We start from the raw sequence: 26598 nt of genomic DNA on the forward strand, positions 1-26598 counted from the left end.
ATAAACTAAGCATATTCCATTATTTATCTATTTTTTTTAATAATAAAATGCAGTCTTTTGTTTATAATGCTTGTAAAAGTCTCACCTTTCCTGGGTCATCTTTGGAGCGAGGCACTTTGAGAAAACACTTGTTCAATGACAGATTGTGCCGTATTGAGTTCTGTAGAGAAAAAGACAGAGAAAAAAGGATGGTGAGGTGAGTGAATACATCACATTACGAATACGTCTTACACAAACATGTATATTATTTTAGTGTGGAGAACAGAAGCCACAGAAATGTCAGTAACAAGGGCATGCTATGTCCCTTTATCTCACATGTTGAATTTGGGATCAATTACAGCTCCTGTCACCTCAGACAGCTTATTTTTCAGTGGAATTACACCATACCTATGTTTAACTGAGATTTCATGATGATACAGAAGCATATTCTGTGTGTAAAGCCACCAGAAACCAACATATTTCATCAATGTCCAACAAACTGCATTCTAGTTGCACGAAACATATCGAATACCACGGGTGCCAAAAATAGGAGCCAGAAGGAATCCCACACTGGGATGGTTTCTGATACCACGGCCTGATATTAATTAATGCTTCAGTGTGCTCCTGTGGGGGTAGGAAATAAATTATGTAGATCATTCTGAAAGTTAACTCATTATAGTGTTACAACTCCACAGCGGTGAAGAGGGCCGTTCATCCAGCTGCCTGATTGGGGAGGCGAGGTGGGCTGAAGTAGCCACAAGGGCCGGAGAGTGATGCTCCAGGCCTGGGTTAACCAGCCACGGCAAGGCCCTCAGAACCAGCTGGAGGCAGGCCAGCTGAGAGCCAATGGATGCACACATTGCTCCTCTCCACTTTATGGAGTGGTGTTGACAGATGGCCACACTAAAAAGCTGTAGGATTCTCTGATGAGTTTAACGGATGCAGGAGATGAGTAGAGAGAGAGAGAGAGAGAAAGACAGAGAGAGAGAAAAAAAAAAAAAGAGAGAGAGAGAGAGAGAGAGAGAGAGAGAGAGACCCCCAAGTGCAAAAGATGGGAGCTGCTTGTTCAACACTATAGGCAATTATACCACAGGAGGGACGATAATGACAGCCTCATTGTAATGCTGTCAATCTCGCTGCTTAAATCACTCTGAAATGCCAATGCAATCCAGAAGACATCTAACACTGTTCTCCAACAGAAAATATAAAGCAGATACTGGCACCATAGTCAACATTATTCTGTTCTTGTGCCAGAAAGGAATATTGTCTGACAGTGAAACTCAACAAAAAAATATATTTTTAAAGACTCAAATAATCAACTCCAAAACTTAAAAGGTGGCTGTAAAAAGATGGTTGAATTATGTCTGCACTGAATCCAGACAGCAGACTCACAATCTCACTACTGACACAGGGTGTAAGTCACTTTACACACCACCATAGCACTCATTTATATCTTATTTGTTCATAAAAGTGATAATATATTAATCCTGAGCACATGTATTATAGCAGTGAATGCAATTCAGTTCCAAAAATACATTGTTCCATCAAAATATCGTTCGCTCAGTTTCACACTATTACCTTTCCCACTGCCCTCATCCCATTTCCAGTACCAAAAGTAGCATAGCAAATTTAAGTGTACATGACATATGGAGAACAAGGATGGGCTGTAGAGAACAGGATTATGCTGCAGGACATTTTAGTATCCTACTTTTCTCTGCACAATTGTCATTTATTGTAGGTTGAACAAACCCAACCCAAGCATGGCTGCATTTTTGAGCAGAACACATCAAAACAAAATTTTACCAGCCACCTTTCAAGACTGCAGAGGTGAGTGTTTGGTGCTCACAACATTTTGGGTGGAGTATCAGCCAAATTCCTGGACTGAGAAGATCGAATGCATACAAGATAACAAGATTCAGCCTTGCTGTATAGTGCTGGGCTGTACTACACCTACACAGAGATTTTCAGGAGATGAATTAAAAGTATCCAACATATGTTAGAAACACTCTTTAACAGCAACAATTTCTGAAATGTAAAATGACACTACAGCTTTTAATTTAGCCTGTATTAGCAAAAAAACAAAAAACAAAAAACAAAAATGCATAGAGGGAAAAGTCTCAAACCACAACAGATTTTGGCCACACTGCTGTTAGATAGATCCTAATACCTTGAGCACGATAGTCACTTTTCATTCAATTGAAAAAATGAATAGCAATGATAAAGACACAAGGTAATCTGTGGAATCTAAAAAGTCACATAGACTCGGCTGCTCCAGTACACAGGCTTCGTCCTGTTATCCAGGCTCTGCCCAGTGCCTCATCACAGTGCGACATGAGTTCAGATGAATAAAACAATGTGAGGACAGGAATAATCATGCATAGTGGATGGTGACAAAGAGATATGAGGCTCTCGATTTAGTGAGCCTGTGCTACTTTAAAGCCCTGAGACGTGTCCAACAGGGAAATATCTGAGCGAAGAGGGAGTGTGATGCTCTACATGCCACACACATTCAAGTACTTAAAGCCATTTTTTCCCCCTTCCTAGGCTTTGTGTGTTTCTAAGTGTTTGTGCAACGTGATGCCAACGCAGACAGAAACAGCTGAACTTACACAGAGAGGTGGCTCTATCCATTAAGGACCTTCTGCTCAGTCTAAATCATTGATACAGTCAAACAGCCAAAGCTTGCTGTTACATTAGAAGTTTACTTTTTAATGAACTCTGCCTACCGGCTCTCCCCTTTTCCTGACAGGCCCTGTACCGATCACATCCCATAAGCGCCTGTTACACTGCCCTTTGAAGGCGGGTGCGTAGTACTTTTATTCTTTTCTATTTTGTATAAAATGTACAAACATGGAATGAGCGGCATTGTTGTTCAACTTTGAAGCAAGTAGCTGAGGCAGTCCCGGAGCCAAATCGATCTTTGAAAAAGGGAGAGAAGATGTGACATTTTGATCAAGTGGTGTGACTTTAGAAATAGTTGGCAAAAATCTATGGTAGCCAAGATGTTGCTGTGGAAAATGTCTGCAATTCAGGGAGACAGAAAGATTCAGGGGTCCTGACTGTCCAAGCAGAGTGAAAAATGGATCTGAATGAAAAATGTATGAATCACTATTGTTTTGAAAGGAAAACAGTTATACTTGTATTTCTGATGTGTACACTGTATGTTGCACTAGACACGGATGTGGTTGTTTCACACCTCCGATTCCGGCATGCCATCTTAAAAAATAAAACTCACACTAGAGCTGGTTGCACTGTACTAGCTTTGTTTGGTTAAGAGTAAACATGACAAATTAGTGTAGCGAGTGTGTGAGAAAAAATTGCTACATGTGAAAACATTATTAAGCATTATAATATGGATATATAAGTTTTTGATTAAAAAACAAAGTATGTTTGCAGTCATCATCAAACTGACAACAGTTAATCTAAAAGTAGCTGACAAATAGTTGTAGCTTCTTCTGATCAAAAGGTCAAAAGGATGTGAATGCATAACCAAAGGATACAGGTTGAAATATAACAAATGGTTGCATGCTGAGTGAGAATGCACAGCACATGCAGATAAAATGATTTGTCTTATTCACTGCAACTCAGGGAGGTTTTTGTGATATATTTATCGCACACTTCAATATTGTAATAATGGTGATGACAATAGGATTTATGAGTTGGCACTACTCTAGATGTAAAACTCAAACCTCATAGAGACTGAGATTTGAGCAGATTTCAGTCTTATAAGCTTATTGCCAGCCACACTGTGGCACTGGTCTATTAAACTTGGGTATAACATGCATGCAGTGTGTGATAATACCCACTGTGATGCAAGTCAAACTATAAGATAAGAATAAACCGTCATCAGTCACTGTACCATTATACAGTCGCGGAAAAAATTATTGGATCAACAAAAGTCATCAAAAACAATGGTTATGCAATCAAGTACTAACTCCTGTGTGTATCATGTGACTAAAACAGACAGAAAACACGGAAGGCCTAAAAGTACTGTTTTTGGCAGTACAATGCCATAGCTATTGATGTAAGAACTTAAGTGATTTTGGTTATTATCAAGAAAACATGGGAAATGCCTAGACATCAGCTCTGAAATTAAACTCTTATGAGCTATTTTTGTCATCATTATATTTGTCCAAACAAATGTACCTTTAGTTGTACCAGGCATTAAAATGACCAAGAAATTGGAGAAAACAAGGGGTGGTCTAATAATTTTTTCCACAACTGTAGTTGTATACAATGAAGCTAAACTAAAGATCTGAGGATGACAAAAGTGGTATTTCTGTGTAGGGAAAAGACAATCTAAAGCAAAAATGGAAGATGAGAATAGGAAACTAAATTTTCAACACTATCAGAATTTTGTTCCAAGCTGTCGCTGGTCTCAACAATGGGACAATGGCTGACTGTGAACCACATTGTGATGCAGAACCACTGTTTCATAGCCATGACTTAAGATATGGCTAGATTTTGTCATCAGACCAAAATTGCATAGTGTATACCCGCCTTAACAGACTGTGGGTCAAGTCATGGTCAACAAGATGAACCAGAAATAAAGGGGATATTAAAATATTACAACAGCAGCAGGGAAGAAAAAGAAAACATGATGACTGAGACAGTCTACACTTGATAAATCATAGTATATTTGCTGAGTAGGAGAGAAAAGAGAGAGCAAGACAAAGATAGACTGATGAAAAATTAAGGCCAATTACTACTGCATATATAAACAATATGTCAGCATTTGAGCAGCAACTCCTTAGATATAAAATCTGAGTGAATACAAATTATTTTACTGCCTTCTGACAGCAGGCTATAAGTTGGTATAAAGGTATAATAGGATCTACACTACAAAGAGAAGTAAAGTAGGTGGTAGAGGTCAGAGGGTGTGAACAGTGGTACACAAAGTGAGTCAGACAGAGCTCCCTGCAGGGGTCCTGCCCAAGTGCTGCCCAGCATCTACCTGCAACCCCCACAGAGCACTTCACATCCAACCACAGCACAGGCTTGGGTGAGCGTGTGTGTCTGCCTCCTACACACCTAAAAACATGCACACACACTGGAACGTGTCTCCTAACAAATGGCGGTGATTTAACACACCAGGACAGCAGTGGAGGCGTAAGCAGCTCCGCCTTCGCTGCCCCCCCTGCTGAGGAGCGGTGCAACTCAGCAGAAGGGCCGCCAGGGGAAAGTAGGTCAGGCTGACCTCTGCGCTCGGTGTGTCAAACGTTCAGAGTGAGCTAAAGGGACAGGCCATGTCAGAGCCCTGCTCCTCACAGCTGGGGAGGAGGAGGCACCCTGCGCGAACAGCCAGGGACCCAAGGGAGTGAAGTCGGCATGCTGGGATAGACACGTATACACACATACCAGTTATGACATAGGGACGAACACCAGCAACACAGGGAGAGGAAGAGTCACACTGCGGTCCAACATGAATAAATCAATGCCCTTGTAGATTCCTGGCCTTCCTACATTCACACCATCTTCTTGCAACTTTGTGCCTCTAGACAAAGCTTAAAAAAAGGAAAAAGAATTGTGCGGGGGCTAACCAACCAACACACAGCCCACTGTAATATTTCCCACAGCTGACAAAAAAACAGAGGTATAAGAGTGTTTGTACTGAGTTTACTTGAAACATTCCTGAGACCAAGTGTGAATCCGAGTCCGAGATGACCTAAAGGCGCTCTTAAAGAATTTAGTACAACTCCAAATGGAAAGGAACTTAAATGCCGCTGGATTTGATGCCTTTATGATCAAAGTCTTCTGTCTAGCATTGTAATGTGTGGGAAAATAGGCTTGGTGAATGGTGTCAGGAACCAGTGGTTAACCATTACAATGACTCCTCCATTAAAAAGAACTGCTCAAAAAAGCAAATATTTTACACAAAAGTGATTTCAACTGGATATACATTTGCAACAAAGAACCAGTGAGTCTTTGCAAGACAGTGCAAAGTTGAAAACTCAGAGTGAGGCAAGGTTGTTTTAGGTGAAGTTGTGTACCCAATGACTGCACCCTTTCCATTCAAGTTTATGCTATTTTGTAGGAAATCAACATGCCTTTTCATATTAATTAAACAGTGGCTAAAATATACCACAGGGTTTTTGGAGAGTAAAAAGATTAGACTTGTGTTGCCACATTTAATTTCCTGTATGAAATGTCTGCACAGAGGAAAGAAAAATCAAATAGACCAAAGCAAAACATTCCTGCAAGTAACATCACTCAGAGGATAGGACCTCAACCTTTAATTGACACATCAGCAGGTCTGAATGATGGAAGACATGAAAGATTTGAGCAACTGCTGAGATAGGTGCTTCAGATCTGTTAAAAATATAGAAATAAGACGCTTGGATGGATGAATGGAGAGAAATGGCCACTGAGTGGGTGAGTGAATGAACAATAGCAGCCAAACTAACAAAGAAAAAGACAAAGGAATAGATCATAAGGCTGGGTATTAGTCCATGAACATGTATAAAGTTCACTATATAATTTCACATGCAAAAGACAGCAATATGTTACACTTTGTAAAACTTGCAGAAAAGCAGGTCTGTCAAACTAAATGCATGTCATAACAATACTTTCAATTTTTTTTTTTTTTTTAATTGTTCCCTGGCATGGTGTTAATTGTGTTTAAATATATGAATTATATGAATCACACACTGACACTACAATACAACATCTGTCATTCATGAGTGTCAAAACAAAGTCATTGTTAATTACTTTCATTTGAAGAAAAACAACAGTGACCTTTGCAAGCAATAAAATGCAAAGAATTATTGTACTACTATGCATGCCATGGACAGTACCTTCTTAATATGGCTACGAGATTAATTATTTTGGTGTTATACATATCTAGATAAATTACTGAAAAGCTAAAATATCCCACACAACGGTTTTTTAGTGCCTTACTGTGACAAATATCTGAATTTCACAAATACAGAATGTTTTAAGGATGTAAGATCTTGTACTGTGGCAGATCTCAGCATTTTAAGATACGGTATATTAAAAGTTGTTTTTGAAGCACAGTTTCTTTGTATGGCAATTTTAAAGCCTTACAAAGAGATGAAAAAACACAGATTCAAAGAAAGAAACAAATGACAAAAAAGGCCAAAGATAGATACTGGGAAACTGAGTTCAGTACGGAGCTCTAAGATCCAAGTGCAAAAAGCGAGCCCACAAGAAAGGAAACAGAGAATGAATCAGTAAAGGTAACACACGCACATACAGGTAGATTACTGTATTTTTAGGCCTTTGTTATTTCATATGGACCCTGTGACATGCCCACCAACACAGAACATACTCCTCAGCCTCAGGGATCTGCACCGAGGCCACGGAATGTAGCACCTTCGCTGTCTATTTGTAGTGGGTGTGGGAAGGCATGTGGGATGCCACAGCATTCGCTCAGCGAGGCACCACTTAAAAAAAAAAAAAAAAAAAAAAAACATGTTTGGACACACATACACACAGGTAGAGAAAGGTAAGCTGTTCCAGGTGCAATCACCAATGATATTATATGAAGACCCTAAAGCAGAAATTAAATAGGAATGAGGCTCATCTGACTGATTAAATGAAAAGCTGATGTGTGTCAGGGTGCTGTCCTCTCTTTCAGCATTAAAAACCTCAAACCACCTGTCACCTCCTGTCTCAAACATACACTGAAAACTGTTTCAAAAGCATCTGAAACATAATGAAAATCTCCAAGTGCAATGAACTGAAACAGCATCTGTAAAGTACATATTTGATGAGTAAAGTAACTATATTAAGCATTTATTAAAGACCGATTTAAGTCTATGGAAGACGACTTATGCCTCACTGACTACAGTGACCCATCCTCCACCACCACCGTACTCTAAGACTCAAGTCTGCCAATAAACTCCATTCAAGAATCAACACACTGCAGATCTCTCTAGCATCTAGCTGAATTACCAAGAGACCCAAAGCCCACACTCAAATACCAATAAAGTCAACTATAACGATTTTCAACTTCTTTTTTTTTTAGCCCTCTTCAAAGGCATTTGATCTGCCTCCCTTGGCATCAAGTAGTAATGTGTTGGCATGCTAGGTTTAAAACCCTGTCGTCTCTGATCTTTACTCCCTTGTATGTAGTTTTAATAAAACATGAACAGTTTGCTTGCCCGCTGTAGAAAAATACATGCCAGGGTGAAATCTTTTATAAATATAATAACTGGTTACACTGTGCTTCAAGAGATCTATGTCTATATCTATAAAGGACAAAAAAAAACTGAAAATCAAATTGATTGCTAACTTTTCTTATCTACACCCAGGTCATCTGGTGCAGCACAATGAGGTATTGTAGTAATTAAAACTCAACAGCTACTTCTGCAGGGGGAGATGACACTATGGGGAAATTGTATTTTTCTCCCCCCCAACCCCCCCAACAGTGAGCATTTGACTAAATTAAACACATTTTTCATTGGCAGACTCATATAATGAGGGCAATACATGCAAGAAAGAAATTAGCTTGATAAGCGATCACATGTGTGGAATCAGAACGAACATGTTATCAGAGATAAGGAGAGCAGTGACTGCAACAAAAAGAACAGAATGTTTGTAATATCAAGATGCTTAAACTTGACCACCTATGAGGAGCTACAGACTAAGCGTATTTAAAACAGAAAAAAACATGAGAAAAAAAAAAAAAAACAGCATTCAAGCTGTCAGAGTCTGAATGCAACAATAGGGGAGCCAATTGAGATGACAACTGAGGTCACTGGTTTGTATCAGCCTCCACAGGTGTATTGTTTCCAGAGGCCAGCTCCATACGTTCAAACTGCTGGAAAGGCGAAGAGGAAAGACAGTGGAGGTTTTAGATACAAAATGTGGTTTATTGGTGCAAGATCACCACTTTGAACAGATGAGGAAGGAGAAAAATCTATTGAGGCAGCATAAAATAAAGTTAGGTATGCGGGTATGTATACACCTACACTTATATTTTCCTTGATAACTTCAGTGTGTCATATTGAAGCTGTTTATACATTAACCACTTTAGATACATATTAACCAAGGAACTCTAAAAACATAATACAAATGTTGACATTGAGCTTACCTATCTATTATGAAGGTGTGGAGTTTTCCACGCCACTGAGTAAGAGAAGCAATCCAACTTTATCTGCTAAGTAATTTTGCTCAGGGTAATCCAAGGATACTGCATCCTATAGAGCTCAGACAATAGGCTGAGCCAACACAAAACCTCCATAGTTCTCTTGTGGCATATAAGAAGTTTATGAATGCTGCACCAAGGATGTTCCCTTTTCAACAGAAGCAGTGGGGTTAGAGACCAAAAGCTCCAATATAAATGTTCTGAACTCAATCTCACTCAGGCACATGCACCCACATTCCCTTCTCTACCTGCTTTGTTGCTTTAAGGCCAACCTTGGAAAAAACTTCTGCATTATTTTCTAGGTGCACTCGAGGTTAGACTCTGGCTTGAATGCTACGTTTGAAATTCGAGCATTCCCCATATAAATTGAGAGGCGGTCACTGCAGATTTCAAAAGCTGTGGGGGAAAAATTCACTTAATGCAATGCTGAATGGCAGGTCACACTACAACAAAAGCCCAGAGCCACTCATATGAGGCCTATTTGATCGCAGTCCTTCAGAAAGCTAACTGTCTTTGTCTTTCTTTCTCTTTTGCCGATATTTGTGTCTCTCCCACAATGTCTCACTCTCTCACTCAGAGCCAAACCGCATACAGTCAAAGCGTTCTGTACAACCTCTTGTGTTGCTAGACTTGCTACACTATTGCACAGTGCAGCGTGCAGGAATGTAGCGCGATTCCATTAAGTGGATTATTTCAGAACATCTCTAACCTTCGACAGCTTGTCATTGGCAATGAAGCAAGAAAAACTGAGAATAAATGATGATGGGTACTGACCTCTTTGGAAATGGGCAAGACTGAGTGATAGATAACACTACAGAAAACTGGTCAATACAATACAGATTGGACTGGAACAAAAGGTTGAGCATGGCAAGATTTAAATCAAGTCCAGAAAATGAAAGAAAAATGCAAGATCCACTGGAGAAAATCAGCCTCATGCACTCTCTACCCAAAGTCATCTCAAGTTATACCTGCTTAGTGAAAGCAAAAATAATTGACATATTCTCTATAGAAAAAGATGTAGCACATATTGTATGTTTTGCCACTCAAGACAAACTGTGAATCTGGTACAGTGCACACTGACAATTTCAGCTGCTTGGCACAGTACTGTAAATTGAGTCTGGTCCTCAGAGCGACACGGGCTTGCACTTTTCTCCTGTGCTACACAGGATGCTTTCTCTCTCCCTACCTCCTCCACTGCAGAGGCAGCACAAGGCCATGAAAGATTGGAGGCAAAGTGACGTCCTCTGGTTTATCCTCCCTGAAAGCCTTCGCATGCTCTCAGTTCCACATGAGGGATCTGATGAAAGCCGTTTGTCAGTACGCCACTTAATTATCAGCCAGAAGAAGAGCCTCTGATGCTATCCTCTGACAATGGCTCACAGCAGCCTGCTGACTACAGTGCCCACTAACAATGAAGAACTGACTGTAGCTACTAATGGTGAAGGGGTAGTGCCAACTGTCCACTTAAGAGTAAGACAAATTAAGAAAGAAAGCCTGTGTGGAACTTCACTGTATATTCTTCTCTTTGTAGGCTTAAGTAGCAAGGCTTCTAAATATTAAAGACTATAAAAGAGGATGCTTGGTAGATAAAATGCAAAACAGAATAAATTCTACTGAAAACATGTTCCATTGAGCAGAATAAAAACTGAGACGTTTTGACCTTTTATTTTTCCTGCACGTCTACACAAACATTATAGAAATTCTGCTGCTGCTCAATATGCATGTTACCATCAGCTTGCAAAGAAATCTAACAGTCACATGCACTCTCTAACCTTCTTTCTTTGCACAGCAATATTCTTGTGACTGTCGATTTGTGAGAAATAAACAGTGGCTGTAGTGGTTTTTGACGATTACTTCTGTGCAGACGAAAGAGAAATACATGCCATTGATTTCAATCAAGCCTCCTATCAAGCAAATGTCTTTCTTGGGAGGAAGCAAACAAACTATAATTTCTGGAATAAAACAGTCAAATTTCATGCAGAAGAATGACATGTCATGATAAAACTCAAGGTCAGTCACCTGTGACCTGATTATGGCCTGGCAAGGTCTGGGTGGTGCATAGCAAAAGCAAAGATCAGCTACCCACAGACTTAATTTTCTTAATCTGTTACATTCCACTCGTACTTCTCGTTCGAAACATTTACTATGCTCATCCCCAGGCTACACTTGGCCTGGAGGCTATTACACTACTAAAGAAAAGTAAGCCATTTACCATCATCTGCATTAAACTGATCTGATACTTTATATTAGCAAAGCACATTACTGTGTGCATGTCCGCGAATGACCTAGAGTGATGACTCAGTGTAACCTTGGAGTCCCCACAATAACCTACCTGCATGGAGCACAAGCATAAAGGAATGATGAGGAGCAACACCTCATTTTAAATCAGTGCTCTTAATAACAATAATAATTTTAAAAAAAGAAACTCAAGAAAATATTTTTTTCTGCATGTACAAGACTTGGTTTTGTTCAGAAAAGGAATCACAGACCCACCCTACAGTCCATTAGCCAAGTTAATGCAGAGCTGCCAGACTTGCTGACCCATTAATAATACATTGCAGTGGTCAAAAGAGGCCAGACACCTCTGTGCACCCTTTCATCCCTCTACACGGCCACATTAATGGACTAATTCAGATGCAATTAACTGGTGGGGAGAGGCTATGGCCTTGAGGCTGTTGGAGCACCAGCTGAAGGGCTTAGAGCCAGGGTTTGGACTATAATCACTACAAACACACACACAAAAAATGTATATACTACTAGAAAAGAGCAAACATATCTGTAGTAAAACAGAGTGTAGCCTTCATTTTTGGGCCAGAAAAGGAAAATTAATGATCATGATTTACTCTAGTCATCATATTTATTCTGAGAAACGCTGTTTATAAGTGGCCCTTTGCTAAATGTTTGTTCCACTCTACAGTTTGTTCATAAAAACTACCTCCCACCAATTAAAGACTAACAATGCCCTCATCCTGAAGACCTCTCTTATAGAGAGTCTGCACATTTGAAACGTTAACAGCTCCTCACCTCAAGATTTATTTCCATCAGTGTATTTTTTTTTATCTAATGCAGCCAGTTTCTTTCAATAAAGTAGCTGTGGAACGCTGCTCTTTGAAAATGTGACGTTGACAAATGAGCAATTACAGGAGCGATATTCACGTGTCACATCTGTGGCCGGCGTGACCCGCGATTAGCCCTGCTGATGCTCGATGTGAGATGTGAGAGCCGCGCCTGTCAATAGAGGCGCCTGGGAAGGCAGCGTGGCCCACTCTGGCATGTCATCCATCACTGGTTCCACTCGGCTGCCACAGCTGTGTCACTGTCCCCCTCTCACAGACTGCTGACCCCACTGAGGATGCACCAGCAGAATGATCAAATATCTCTCTGGGATAAGAAACAGCCATCCTGCTTCACTGACAAGGCAGAGGACAAAAATCCCTTTCCCGAATATTGGCCACGGTGACATCTTTATCAATAAACAGCAGTTAATGCCAGGGAATGTGAACAGCAAAGCAAAGCTATTAGCTGTAAGAGACTGACACAACAGGTAAGAGGGGTTAAATTGCCAGAGAGACAAAGACAGTGGATTAAAACAGCGATGAAATCAAACATCGGCGCAATAATTACTTGTCATGCAGATTTTATCAACATGCCAATCACTGGGGCCAGTCTAGTGCCTTTAAATTTCCTATCAGATATGAATGACCTACAGACTGATTGTAAGACTGTACAGCTGAGCTCCCAGTCGGACTAAGAGGATATTCAGTGGAGAGCTCACCTTAGTCAGGCTTCAGACCTTTGACCATATCAGCAGTCTCATGTTGCTGTGTAGTTTTTCAAAAGCTCCTTCTCCAGTCTCTGCTAATTAGTCCTGCAGCTTTTTTTCCCCCCTTTCATTTCCAAAAAGGAAGCGCTGTGTGTATGCTACAGTGCTGGCAGATAAATTAGCTGCAAGCTTCACAGGAGGCAACCGTTCTTCAGGGAGAGCAGACTACCTTAATTATGAATATTATTAATTACATTCAAAATAGTCTTAGAGACATTTAGAAAAAAAAAACAATAAATCACACTCGTTTAAAAAGATATTTGTTAATATTAAATTACCCTGTATTTTACGTGTTGCGGCGGTGGCAGCAGTAGTCGGTCAAAGCAGAGTTTAAATGAATTTAACAGGACAGATTCAGCGTTAAAGATGGATTCCAGGGACTGTGCTCTATTTTTAGCATGCAAAATTCATCCATACGCCTTTTGCCTTTCTTCCCCTCCTTGTCAGGCCAGAAATCAGAATGCATACAACAGACTACGTTAAAAGGCACCATCTGTGATCCAGTGTAAACAAAAGGTAGCCTGATACTCAGACTTAGCCACTGTGATAGCTCTGTTTAATCACCCTGACAGAGCCTTTCTACTAGTACTTTTCTGGAGGGAGGATTTGATATTAACTAGAAAATCACTTGTGATTAATATATCCAGATGGTTTGACTTTATTCTTCACACTTAACATGTTTATGATGCTTTTTGTGCTAAGACAATTTGGAATAACTAATGACACATGACAACATGTCCTTACACAGGAAAATATCAAGTTTCCTTTAAACAGTTAAAAGACTATTTAGTACATACCAGAACATTTCCAATGACATTATTTCCCGGTCACACTCAGAGCATCAGTACACACATTAAAAACTAGACTGCTAACAGATCAAATAAAATAAGTAATGTTTGTCTATATCTGCTTTACTTGGTAAAATTACTGCTTTACCCTAAATGCTACAAGCAGAGGGTGTCACTTGATTGTTCTTTATAAAAATCCATGCTGTGGTACCTTCACAGATATCTCTCTGCAATATTAAACTCCTGTATGTATGCTGTATTACACAAAAGCAACAACCAACCAAGTAGAAAAATGATAGAGGGCAAAAGGCCACTCACTGGGAAAACTAACTTAAAATGCAGGACAAGCAAAGTTCTATTTTTATCCAAATCTTTCTGGCTATGGAACGATGACTAAAGAGTTTCTGAGCAGCTCCCCATAGCCCTTCATCTTCTTCTGAGAAAAAGAGAGAGCTAGCTAATGATTTTTCCAGTTATGAGTCGTTTTGAAATGTGCTTCACATTCCTTACTTTTAGCTGTGACACTAGGGTAATTTTCTTTCCCAAATGTGCTTCAGGCTACAAAACTGTGACAAAGCAAGGGTACAGCCTGCTGAAGGTGGCCACGCCACATCAGTGGACAGTTCTGGGAAACCTTGGATATGAAAGACTCTATCAATCTGACTAATGCAAGCCTAACTACTAATACAGTACACCTGTCATCTGTACTACTCTACTTTACATATTCAAACCCTGAAAGGTAACAAGTGGCCAGGTAACTACAGCTTCTGGTCAGCAATGACAACTAAACATTCTCAGCTTCATTCTCAAAATTTCTCCAGATTTACCAACTAAAGACTTGTCTCAACAAAATAAGGAGCAAAGACCATTTCTTGCATTATTCAGTCAACTGCATTCAAAGAGATTCTTAAATGAAAGAAAATCTTACAGCACTGTGGTGTGTCCCAGTGAGTGAGTCAGCTATTGACTTGAATATATCTCATTATTAAAAAGCAAGATGTTCACTGAATCAACTGATGACCACAGTCAACTGTTTTTACAATGAGCTGCTGCGTCACATCTCAGTGAGCAAAAAGAACTGATGTGAGAGCAGTTAAGGGTTAATGACTGCTTAAAATGATAACAGAGGTCATTGCCATGACAGTCAAAAAGACAGCTACAGTTTCAAGTTAAAACTGAAGCCAACATCTCTACACAGGCCTGTAGGCCACAGGAGGAAGCGATAGAAGCCTCAGGCCTTTTATGTTCTGCACTGCAGTCAGCACTTCACTCAGCAGAGTGTGGGGACAGCAGCTCCTGCCAAAATGTATCCGTGCCAAGGCCTGCCAGCCTGCTCTCCCCGCCCACTCTAAGGGCCAGAGCGTGAGCGGTGGGGCGCCAGTAGGCGGGTACAAGGTGAGGTTGGTGGGCGGGTGGCCAGGCTGGAGCTTCCTGACATGGGAACCCGCCTCACAGCAGGATCAAACTGGCTGCCGAGTGAATCACTACCCCTCCCACCACCTGACAGAGTCAGCGCCAGGCCAGCACACAGCCACTTTTACTGTCTCCACAATTAACAAGAGATCTAGGTTGAGAAAAAAAGCGCTAAAAATACACCACATCACTCATCTGCCTGTGTTTCATCCAAGGTTCACATAACTTTGATGCAAAATTGGAAAATTATGAACTCAAAAAAAGAACTCTTGAAATTTAGGGGTGTAGGTTACAAAAGGAACAGAGTAGCTCTCTAAAAATGTATCAGTGCTGCTAAAAAATTCAGTATCTGCAAAGTGCTTAAAATTTAAACGCTTGCTTCACGGTGTAATGATGATACAGGCTAAGAAAGTAGATGAAGGTATCAGAGAGTCTAGCACCGAAGCAATTTTACACTTTCAGATTTCAGCCCGCAAACCTAAGCTTGGGGTGGGAGATAGGGCAGGAGGCGCAAATGCACATACCTGACCAATCTTATTTAAATGAGCAACAGGAGCAGAGATTTTCTGAGCTGTGGCTAGTCACAACTCAGAAGCAGGAACATTATCTCCAGAGTAAATAATGTCCTGGAGGACCAGTAGCTACCCAAATCGCTTCTTAAAAAATAGAAAACTGCTCCAGGCTGCTATTATTAAGCCTCAGATCCAATGGGAAGTTGAACCTTTGATCTGTTTAGGGTGCTGTGTATTTGCATTTTATAATGAGATCAAAGCAAGGTCCAGGGCCCCTGCAGAAGGCAGCTCTGTGCCCCATCTCAGCACACTGGACGATTTACAGACCAAAGCTATATTTCCCTGTTAACAAGATCTATGTAAGAGCTATGGACCTCAGTGAAAATGCAGTGGGAGATTTGATGTTTGTTAGGCAATCAACAGTAGCCTACATTCTCTTCCAGTTAATTTTCTTTTTTCTATGCAGGTGTGGAAAAAAAATCATGCCAGTAGCAACAATCTCTTCAACAGTTAAAGTTCAAGAGCAAACATTTCAAGCATTTTTAAACTGGTTGAGAATTGCTCCAGATTTTCTTTGGCATTCTTCACCTGTAAGAAATGCAGAAGGGAATTTACACACTTTGCCTGAAGTGAGCCCACTAGGAGCCAGGAGAAGGTTTGAGATGTGCACAGAGGTCAACATTTGAGAGTGTGTGTGTTTTGTCTCTCTATTCAATACTGTTTCTGACCACTTTTTTTAAAACAGAAAATCTACCACAAATAAATAAATAAATAAATAAAATAAAATAAAATAAAAAATCCACACAGTCATAGTGTCTCTGGTTGAGCTGAGGTGAGCAGAGTTTTATATCCACAGACAGAATGATCAGAGCTGGAGTTGAGAGAAGAAATCTATACAGTTGCTAAGGGTAAATTAAATGTGAGGTGGGATCCTGAGTGAGGGCATAACTGTAGAAACAAATGTGGAAGTGAATATGTTTCTTAAAGCTCTGATCTGCAATTGTCATAAAATGTAGTTAAAATATATTGAAGAAAAGCAAAAGAAATGTCATCAAATGACTGCTAAAATACAATTTTTTCATACACCAGCTACATGTAATTAAAGATAATGTACTCTTTATAAAGATTAATTAAATAACCAAATTGCTTTAAAATTATGGTATCACAAAAACACACAGGCACCATTCATTACGTGACAGTGTAGCCACAACCTGTAACATACAGGTAGGTGTTGACTCTACCCTGTAGCCCAGCAGCCTCCTTAAAGCGTCTTGAAGACACTTGCCTGCAAATCTTTTATGCAACAACTGGCCCACAAAGAGTTGTAGTGAAAGTGAGAGAATGCTGATTCGCCACTCATGACACGCAAGCCAGCATCCGTGAAGAGAAACAGCAGGTTTAAGAAACTGCGGCAACAGACTTGGGTTTGTGCAGACATTGCTCTGCTACATTTAGATGAATTCTATTATATAACAGCCCAGGTGTCAAAAAAAAGAAAAGAACATTCTAACTTAAATGCATTTTGGTAATCATGTTTTATTACTATATACTACTTAGATTTAAAGTCCAAAGTCACATGTGCATTACAGCCTCAACTTTGCTAAGCACGTCTGCCTGAAGAAATGATGGTTTTTTGACCTTGAAGAGAGAAAGGACTGCTCCAAGTTGCCTTTAAATCTCCAAGGAGACATATGTGCCAGCTTGCATCGACAGTAATGGCTTTGATGGAGTGGACCGAGCAACATATATGAATTATGACAAAAAGGACAGAGAAAAATCAGGCAGTCAATGAAGAAGTCACTTAGATGGTATATACTTCATTATAGAAAAGTGCTTCTCTTAAAAAAAGAGCTTTACCTGCTTTCCTTGGAAATATGCTTTTGAAATCCTTGTAACAGAAATATCCATAAACAATCTGGCAGCTCTTCAAAACACCAAACTTGCCAGAAAACAGAGGGAAGCCACAGCTACGGCATGAGCTACTGAATACAACACACATATAACACTGCTTAGACAAACCTGCAAAATGTGAATCAAAAGTCTCTCAAGAGCTGGAGAGGGTGTGAAGAAAAGTACTCTCTAATTGCTTGCTCATAGATGCATGCAGGTAGAGGCACATATTCTGCACTCTCGAAGGCGCCGTTCACATTTTTTGACCTTGATGAATTATCTGTTTTTATTGACAGCACTTATTGATATTTCTTAAAAGCGCAGGCTAATGGAGTTCTATTGAGATGATTAAATGAGTTGCTGGTGCCTGGATTAGCCCGGTCTCATCTCATCAGCACAGCTTGCATTATCATACAGAACAGACGCATGCGTGCGCTGAGTCCCAAATTCCTGCAACTGACATCTCCAGGGGAACAGAGGAGAGATGACTACATCCGACCTACATTCACCCCACCCAGGCATGCTGTCTTCCAACTAATTACACAGACAAACATGCACACTTACTAACACTATAGGTGAATTCATATCTTATAGTCACAGCAAAAAAAGACGATGTCATCTCTGCATGCATATTAAAAAGAATTACACAATTTCAATTAGGTGTACATGGATCAGTTTCAAAGGCGGATTTTCTAAAGCAAAACAAAAAACAAACAAACAAACAAACTGTATCCACTGTACAACCTTCTATTGACCTCGGAATGATTAGAAGAGGAAAATTTACCAGCCTCTGCAGAGGCTTAGATTAAAATATCATTTTGTAAATTCCCAAACTACAAAAACACAAGGAATAAAAAATAAAGCTACAGGAGCTTGTTCCATGCCCTGGGCACGGCTTTATTTAAAGGTCATTAAAACTAAATAATTTCATACTTGCTGTATTGCAGCTGTTTAGATTCTCAGAAAGAAATCTATCAGGGAAACCACCCTATTAACAAGAACTGAGGAAAAAAATGGTGACGCAGGCTGGAGTCTATGAGCGCGTCTCCAAACCACTTTTTCGGTGTTTCCTGTGCTGTACAGCATCCTGGTTAGAGTGATGTGGTTTTTCACACTTTTAAATGTGAGGGGTATTTCTACAGTTGCAGCCCACATTCAGGCCAGAATGTGTTGATGTATGCAAGCCTTTACTAAACTAGAAAGTACTTCAAGAGCGTCAATCTCTACCAGCACTGAGTAATTCTACAACTTGTTCGTATGCTGGGGACATCTCAGGGATTACGTCAAATCCACATTACGCACGACACCGAAAATACACCCTTGCTACTTGAAATCAAAATCTCATTTTGATAATCATGGGTGAAAAAAAACAAAACAAAACACATATTGATAGATATCCTGAAAAATAAAAAACTGACCCAAAGCCTATCTGTCTACCAAATTTTATTATCTTTAAAAAAAAAAATAAGAATATATATTTAATGCATTAATGCCATTTAATCTGAGTTATCCCCCCACTTCAAACACATAGATATGGCTGAAAAATTAAAGATTTACCTTGTAATAGTAAATACATTAGCCTCTGCTCTCCTGTGACTATTTTATCCACAACATCATCATCTTTAATAGAAGTGTATGCTTAACAAGTAATGTGAAAATATGCACATTGAAATTTGAGGACTAAGGTATTATTCATCTTCTACAAGGTGAAGCTTCCAGGTGAGCTGAGTGCATATTCCCCTAACAGTAACTATAATCTGCAATCTCCTGTTCATCTAAACATCAGAACAAACAAACAATGGTACATTAAGAGCCACATACATACAAAGCTCTGGTGAATTAATATGTAGTCCTTTCTGCAAGTCTACAGTGGTATTACATCTCACTGGACATGGCACTAACCCTGCCAGCAGCACCAGTTTGATTCCCACTGAGGCCACCCACTCTAATATACTGTTTTTATATGAAAAATGCAGTGCTTTGGAGAAAAGGCTTTTCTACAGTTATTTTAGTTGGGCTAGTCAGTCACACCCTCATATTTCTGTGCAATAAAGTCTGTGGATGTGCAGAGGAGTTCATCGAGTCCACTTCAGCCCACCTAAATGATAATTGACTCATCGAGTCCTCTAACAAAGTCTAAAATATCTTTGTAGATACACACTGACCGACCAGACCAGTTCCTAGTTCAAGCTCTATAAATGCAAGAGCATGCTGCAAGCAGCAATGAGGATAGTGGAAAATAAAACCGCAAACATGTAACATTGCCTCAAGAAAATACATCATTTATGTGCAGTCAATGGTTAAATCTGAAGCCAGATAAGGCAGGTCATAAACAAAATACATAGCTGATATCAATGTTGAAAGAAATGTGCCTGTGACGTGGACACGGTATCAGGATACATGCAGAGTGACAGCACAGGGCCCTGCTGCTGACAACTAAATAAGGGATGATGAAGGTAAAAGAGGAAACACAGGTTGCAAAATAAAACAATTAATTTCCTCACAAAAGGCCTTGCCACAGAAGCTAAAATCAATCCATTTATAATAACACATGCTTTCTCATCTCCCTCTCACCTACTCACACACACACACCTTCATAGAGCCTGTACACACGCCAGATCTTGTCGCCCCAGGAAATGGGCTTCATACATCTTGTCTGACTGCAATAAAGCAGTGCCTAAGATTCTATTTCCAATAAACGTCGACTGATTGGAAAACTCATTCTAATATCAATTTCCATCTGGGCCCTTTAAAAGGCAATCAGCATAGCTTCATCTCGGTATATCATGGGCTCCTTGAGATGATGACACAGCACTGGCTCTCTCCTTCTGCATAATGGCCTTCTCCTATCAAGGCATCTGCAATGAATAATACCACCCATGAATGGGCTATTTAGTGTGTGTTCGTACAGATAGGGGCCACTTCTCTGAATATTAATCCAGGGTTTTACACTTCATATGGTTCTCTCAGGGCTGCACCATTTTTCATTCGGAGGAGCGAGGAACTCACAGTGTGATTTGGTGCACTCATGGTTTCTCTTTAAGCTTTTTTAGAAGTGACAATGGTGATTACCAATGTCATCTCACTTCATGCAAGATACCCAGCACTTACAAAACAATGACTTCAGTTATGAAATATCATTATATTATGATATTTAACTGTTATATTAATGATAGCATCAACTTTGGACAATATTTTAAGACCTGAGATGAAGAATTTACACTAGTGAATAAACAGAAAGGTTTGCACTGCCAAAAAGCCTTCAACAGAATTCTGTCAAGAGCACTAAAATGATGTTTTTGTTTGACATAAAATCTGTCCGCATCTGTCAAAACCTCAGCTCCTCCCAGAATTCAACTACACTACTATTGTGATGGCATGCTTCTAAGCCAAAGACAAATATCTGTTTTTCTCACCTTCCAGCCACTGCCTGCCTCCCTGTAGTAGGGAAAGTTATCACAGATCCACTGGTAGATCTCACTCAGGGTCATCTTCTTCTTTGGAGAGCTGTTGATAGCAAATGTAATGAGGCTGGCGTAGCTGTAGGGCGGTTTGCCGTCTTTGTGCTGCTGTACCTCCTCCTGGTCCAATGTGGTGTTAGGATCCAGTAAGGTACTTTTCTTTCCCATGCCTGGCCCATGGGCATTCTGGGCATCTGCCTTACGTATGGCCGCCTGCATGGTCAGCTGAGGAAGCCAATCCATAGAGGTCAGGCTACTTTCCAGCTCCGACGTCATGGTGACGGCAGGCTGGGCCAGAGGGGGATGGGGAATAGGTGGAGGTGGTGGTGGTTGCTGTTGGAGATCGGTGACCGATGGAGAGTAGACCAGGTGTGGAATAACAAATGGAGACAAGTGACAGGTTGAGAGAGAAGAAGTCAGGGTTCCCTCAGCTCAAGACATCAGCAAAGCATCGTCTTCAGGTAGACTCTGGGAAAACAGAGACAGACATGCCTTCATCAGTCTTGTACTCTGTGTAACAACACGGAATGTTAAAATAGGGCTGGGTTTTCCCTAATGGTTAAACTCCGATCAACAATGCCCCAGTTGAATTCCATTTCTGATTCAATTCAATTTAAAGAATATTTCAGTTTCAGTTAGAAAAAATCCTGTAAACTGTACAATGAACTCTATAATCTTTATTAAAACTACTGTCACATTAAGACTTATCCTCAAGGCAGTTACATTAATGTATTTTCTATTCAATAAGTCAAGCATTTTCATTAGGTAAAGTCAGACATTATGCATATATTCAAAATACATAGTTATTTAACATCTATAAATGAAAAACAATCAATATCAGACCATTCAAAACAAAGATCAGTCTGAATCAAATCAAATTTTTGCACGCAGGTCCACATTACAAATCAACTAAACACTAAAATTAACAGTACAAGAGATAACAGAACCAGAACTGCAAGCATGGAAGCAACTCTGAACAGCTTGTCCAGTGTCGAAAAACACATCTCTGTAAGGTATGCTTGTACTTTCTGTGAAGAGCATAAGCACACCGCTTTCTTTACCACTTGCTGCTCTCAAAGCTGAGTCATAGCTGGGACTCCATCTGCACAGAGAGTGAGTAAATGCCAGGCAATTGTTTTCACAACTGCCAGCCAAATGGGGGAATGGCTCAGGAGGAATTCCGACTCTCTTGAGGGCAGTAAACCCCCTCTCCTTCTTTCTTCCTTGCCTGCCAGTTTCCCTGCCTCCTCCTTTTCCTCCCCCAAAAAGAAGCCACTGCCGTAAACAAGTCGGCCAGTGTCGTCTTGCAAACTGTCTTCTCGTGGCCTATGCGTGTCTGCCATGCTGTGCAGTGTGCAGCCTGCAACAGTCTGTATCTCTGTCCCTCTCGGCACACTGCCCTCCCTGTCTTAAAATAGATGAGCAGAGTAGAAAGGCCTGAAGTTACAACTGAGGTGAACATAGGCATCTGTGTAAAAAAAAAAAAAAAAAAATCCCTGACCAGAATGACACTGCAACCTGGCTGAAGGGGAAAACAGGCAGGAGAACGAGGAATCCTCACCAAGTTGTGGGATTTTTCCCTTGACTAAGCATGCTCTGCATGTGTGTGTTTGTACATGTGTGAGCTTGAGTGTGCACTCAGGCTGGAAATAAATACAGTCTTGACAGCACTCAATAGGTCAAATAGTTTACATACCTATACTGTTTATACTTAGACTTTATCTTCCAAAATAGTATTTTAAGCCAAAGTGGAACCATATCAGGCTGAAATAAAGAAATAAATAAATAGTCAGTCATTCAAACCCTTTCAAATAAATATGAAATATTTCTGCTAAACATGATTTGGAATTATTTTTTATTCAGCATAAGTAATTACTTAGAGAAAAGGTGTGAAATTTAAGCTACTAGCACACAGTTTACCTGATAGATTGGTGGTCTGACATTTGTTTTCTCATCTATGTTCCTCTATAAGATGGCAAAGATAACAGCATATATACATAAAATGAAAGGGCTATCTGTAAATAGGCAGTTCAGGAGAAATAGCAAGACATTCCTAAATTAGGCAAACTGCTTTGGCGGCAGTGGGTCAGAAGCAGTTTGTGGTTGTCCCTTTCAATTGATCTTTCCCAGCAGGGGTTAGCTAGTGCCCAGCAGCCAATTCAATATCTGCTATCAATGCAGACAGGCAGAGTCAGATGATGAAGGCACATTTTATACAAGCCTGTGAAGGGAAAAAACCCAGTCTGGTTGTGGGAGATCATTAATGAAGAGGGACGTGGGCCTATTTAGTCTCAAATTGCCTTTATAATCAGTTGTACCTTTTATTTAATACCTTAAAACTTTCTGATACAATTTTATCTTAAGGAACCTTTTAAAATCATCATTTATTGGATTTCCTATAATTATAGTTTGCTTATAATCTATTTTTTGTGTTTGTGTGCTTTAGGCTTGAAAGTTTCAAGCACAAAATTTATTTAGATTTAGGCAAAATAACAAATATTTAAAACATACTGTGCATAAAGGACAGCAGTGTTTTCCTTCTGCAGAGGTGGTTTGAGAGATGTCTATAGATGTTTTGTTTTTATTCCCTCTGTGAATACTTAAAATTCAGCAGACCACAACTGTTCTCCTTCAATGGGAACACAACGAACTCTTTGCAGCCATCTCTTGAGCCTTTTGACACTTCAAAGACAGATTTTGGGTTGCACTGTAATATGTTCAGGGTAGAGGTGGGCGATATGGCAAAAATATGTTACGATTTTTTAAAAATAAAATCATGATCTTGATTTTAAAAGCCAAACCAATTTCATACAATGGAAGTGGAGTTCTTTTTAGGAAGCAACTCATCCGTTTTGCTGCCAGTCATGACTGCTGCTACACAACGTGAAATCCACGTGACATGGACGTGAACCGATGGGATGCGTCTGTGCATCAGCATATAACTGCATCCAGAGCCGCTGAATACTCTATGGCTCCGACTACATCATAATATAGACAATGCCAGGATTTCTCTGCTTTGTCTGATTGTCGATACGTTCTAATCCTTCAGGATCTAATATCATCATATCACACACCCCTAGTTCAGGGAGTCATTTACTGGTATTTTCATTCTTCTTTTATTAATATTTGCATCATGTTTGTTCACAAGTCAGAGGGCTCGTGAAGAAACACCAGAGACTTTGAGGTAACTCTCCTACCCTCTGCAGTCATGAGCAGACTGATAGATGAGCAAACGTGATGACTGACTACTGACAGGTGAGTCAGCCTAATGGTGGAGAACAGATCTCATCCCCGAAAAGACAAACACATCAAACACAAAATATCTCCACCCTGTAACTGAAATAAGGGTGACTCACAAGCAGCTAATGACTGTAATTTTCCTCTTTCAATGCCAGCATATTGAAATTTAAAACAAATTTGATTTTGAATATTTATCTACACATCATTACCCGAGTGAGTATCTACAACTTTGCCTTGCCTAAATTATTGTTATACAGCAGTAAATTGTCCATCCACAGATTCACCCACCTCAAGAGTACAGATTTTATAATCAGTGTCACCCTATTGCTACAACCACAAACAATTTATCTCCTCTTCTGAAGCACACCATACTGTAAATGTATAATTTAGATCAAGAATTTGATAGTAGCGTACATCATAGTAGTAGTAGTAGTAGTAGAGGTCTAAAATGCCAGTGTGTACAACATGTATTGACAGGCTAAACCGAGTATGCTACCCCAGTTTCATGTTTTAACACTTGAAGAACATCACAGTGTTTTCCAATAAATACCTAGAGCATGGTTTCCCATTGTAGTCCAATTTATCCAAACAAATATATATGTAATACTTATTGTAATTTAAAAGATAACTAATGTTACATTTTGTGCATGTTACTTCAGGATAACATGTCTGTCACACATCTGCAGCCGCACCAGCAGCTAAACATGATCTAGTCTCATTTCAGTTTTCTTCATTACAGCTACACTTCCTCAACAGCAAAAAAAGTTACACAAACTCCTGCAGGTTATGTGGACTAACTGTACATTTTTTGTGGCAGCACACTAAAGAATCACTATAAATGGATTTTAATACAACCACTAGCCAAGCACAATTAATTCTACAAACAACCCATTGTGCAACCTTGTAAAATGCCGTAATAACACCATAATTAATCACATTTAAAAGTCATACTGATTAAATGCAGCTGGTTGTCAAGGGTCACAACATGAAACAGTGGAGTTTCATATATTCTTGCTGCAGCCTACTTGTCTGTTGAAATATTTGTAGTGGAGCACCTCATATCAAGGGATAATTGAAGAAACCATGGATGTGCCTCCTTCCACATGCACACTAAGCAAAATTCAGAAAATTTTAATATTTAGAATAATATTCGTATGCACATATGTATAAATGTAAATTTAGTGAGAGAATCTGAATTAAAATTCTCTTGACAGAAAGGCAAATTTGCTGCATATAATCTTTATAAGGTCCCTGGACTGCATTAGATCAAGCTAGGAGTTCCTTCTAAGTGTCAACTGTAAGTATTTGTCTAACTGAGTCCTGAAGGTCTGGATGTAGTGCAGCAAGGAGGCGGAAGCAGGCAGAGCCTTCAGGTGGCCACCGGAGGTGAGCTGACAGAGGCAAGAGTTGATGAAAGGCACTCCGCCTGCTACACGGAGACACATACCATTTGACCCTCCACGCTAATGATCCAGCTGCTACATAATCTGTAAGGCCACGCTGGTGTCTTAATTAGAGAACCTTAGGCTGTGGCAGGAATGATGAAGCACAGCACAGACAGGCAGGAGGGCAGCCCCCCTGCTGCCTTCATTACCCTGGCAGGCTGTGGGACAGTCAGAGCAGAGACAAGCCTCAGCCTGCTGCCATCACAAGGAGGACTGTCTAAGTACGTTCACCAGCGGGTCTGGGGGTTGGCAGAGGAGCGCTGAGGAGGCAGGAAAGAAGAGAAGCAAAGCCAGGTGAGATCTAGCAGTAGGGGTGGGTTTTAAGGGCATCACCATGCTAACAGGCAGCAGAAGCAGCTACAATGTCTGCATCGAAGGGGTGTTAAGACTTAAAGCTTCATGATTACCAGCCTAAGGGAACAGACTGTGATCCCACACACATGCAGCCCCTTTGATCTGGCTCTAGGAAAATGGGGTTCCGTCACTGTCACCACCAAAGAAAGACAAGAAAAAAAAACTTCTTTCTCTCCCTCTGTCTGGACTTTAATTTGTTTTTAGAATGGAGCTCTGAGAGCATTTTCGAGGGCTGAGAAGGAGAAATGGATGGCCAAATTCGTTCTCTATTCAACACTCAAAGTTCCTTTATCCTCCAGGGATTAATGGCAGATTTAGTTCTGAATGAGAAATTGAAGGCGTTTTTGAAACATCTTAATTTACCAAGTTCTTGACAGGACTTATCAACGTTGCCGCTGCCAACAGAGCACAGACAGCAAATCACTGATTGTGTTTTGTGTCTTCGCTACTAAGTCTGAAGTGGCTCAATCAAACTGACAGCATGGTTATTATACATGTGCCAGGCCTTCTTTTCTTCAAGAATCCTCAATGAGGCAACAAGCTGAGTAACAACCAAGGATTACTCAACACAACATAGCAGATTA

General features: G+C 40.1%; 1 protein-coding gene across 1 annotated transcript in view; it reads right to left on the bottom strand.

Annotated features, from left to right (window-relative positions):
* Positions 1–26598, bottom strand: part of foxj3 (forkhead box J3) — a 75422-nt gene that overhangs the window by 21492 nt on the left and 27332 nt on the right. The window contains exons 2-3 of the mRNA XM_030134270.1: positions 20931–21443; positions 86–160 (exon numbers count right to left, since the gene is read on the bottom strand). Of these exons, the coding sequence (XP_029990130.1) occupies positions 86–160; positions 20931–21251 (396 nt within the window). The 5' untranslated portion in view covers positions 21252–21443. The remainder of the gene's footprint in view (positions 1–85; positions 161–20930; positions 21444–26598) is intronic.

Source organism: Sphaeramia orbicularis, chromosome 5 (genome assembly GCF_902148855.1).
Source record: "Sphaeramia orbicularis chromosome 5, fSphaOr1.1, whole genome shotgun sequence".
NCBI classification, from domain to species: domain Eukaryota; kingdom Metazoa; phylum Chordata; class Actinopteri; order Kurtiformes; family Apogonidae; genus Sphaeramia; species Sphaeramia orbicularis.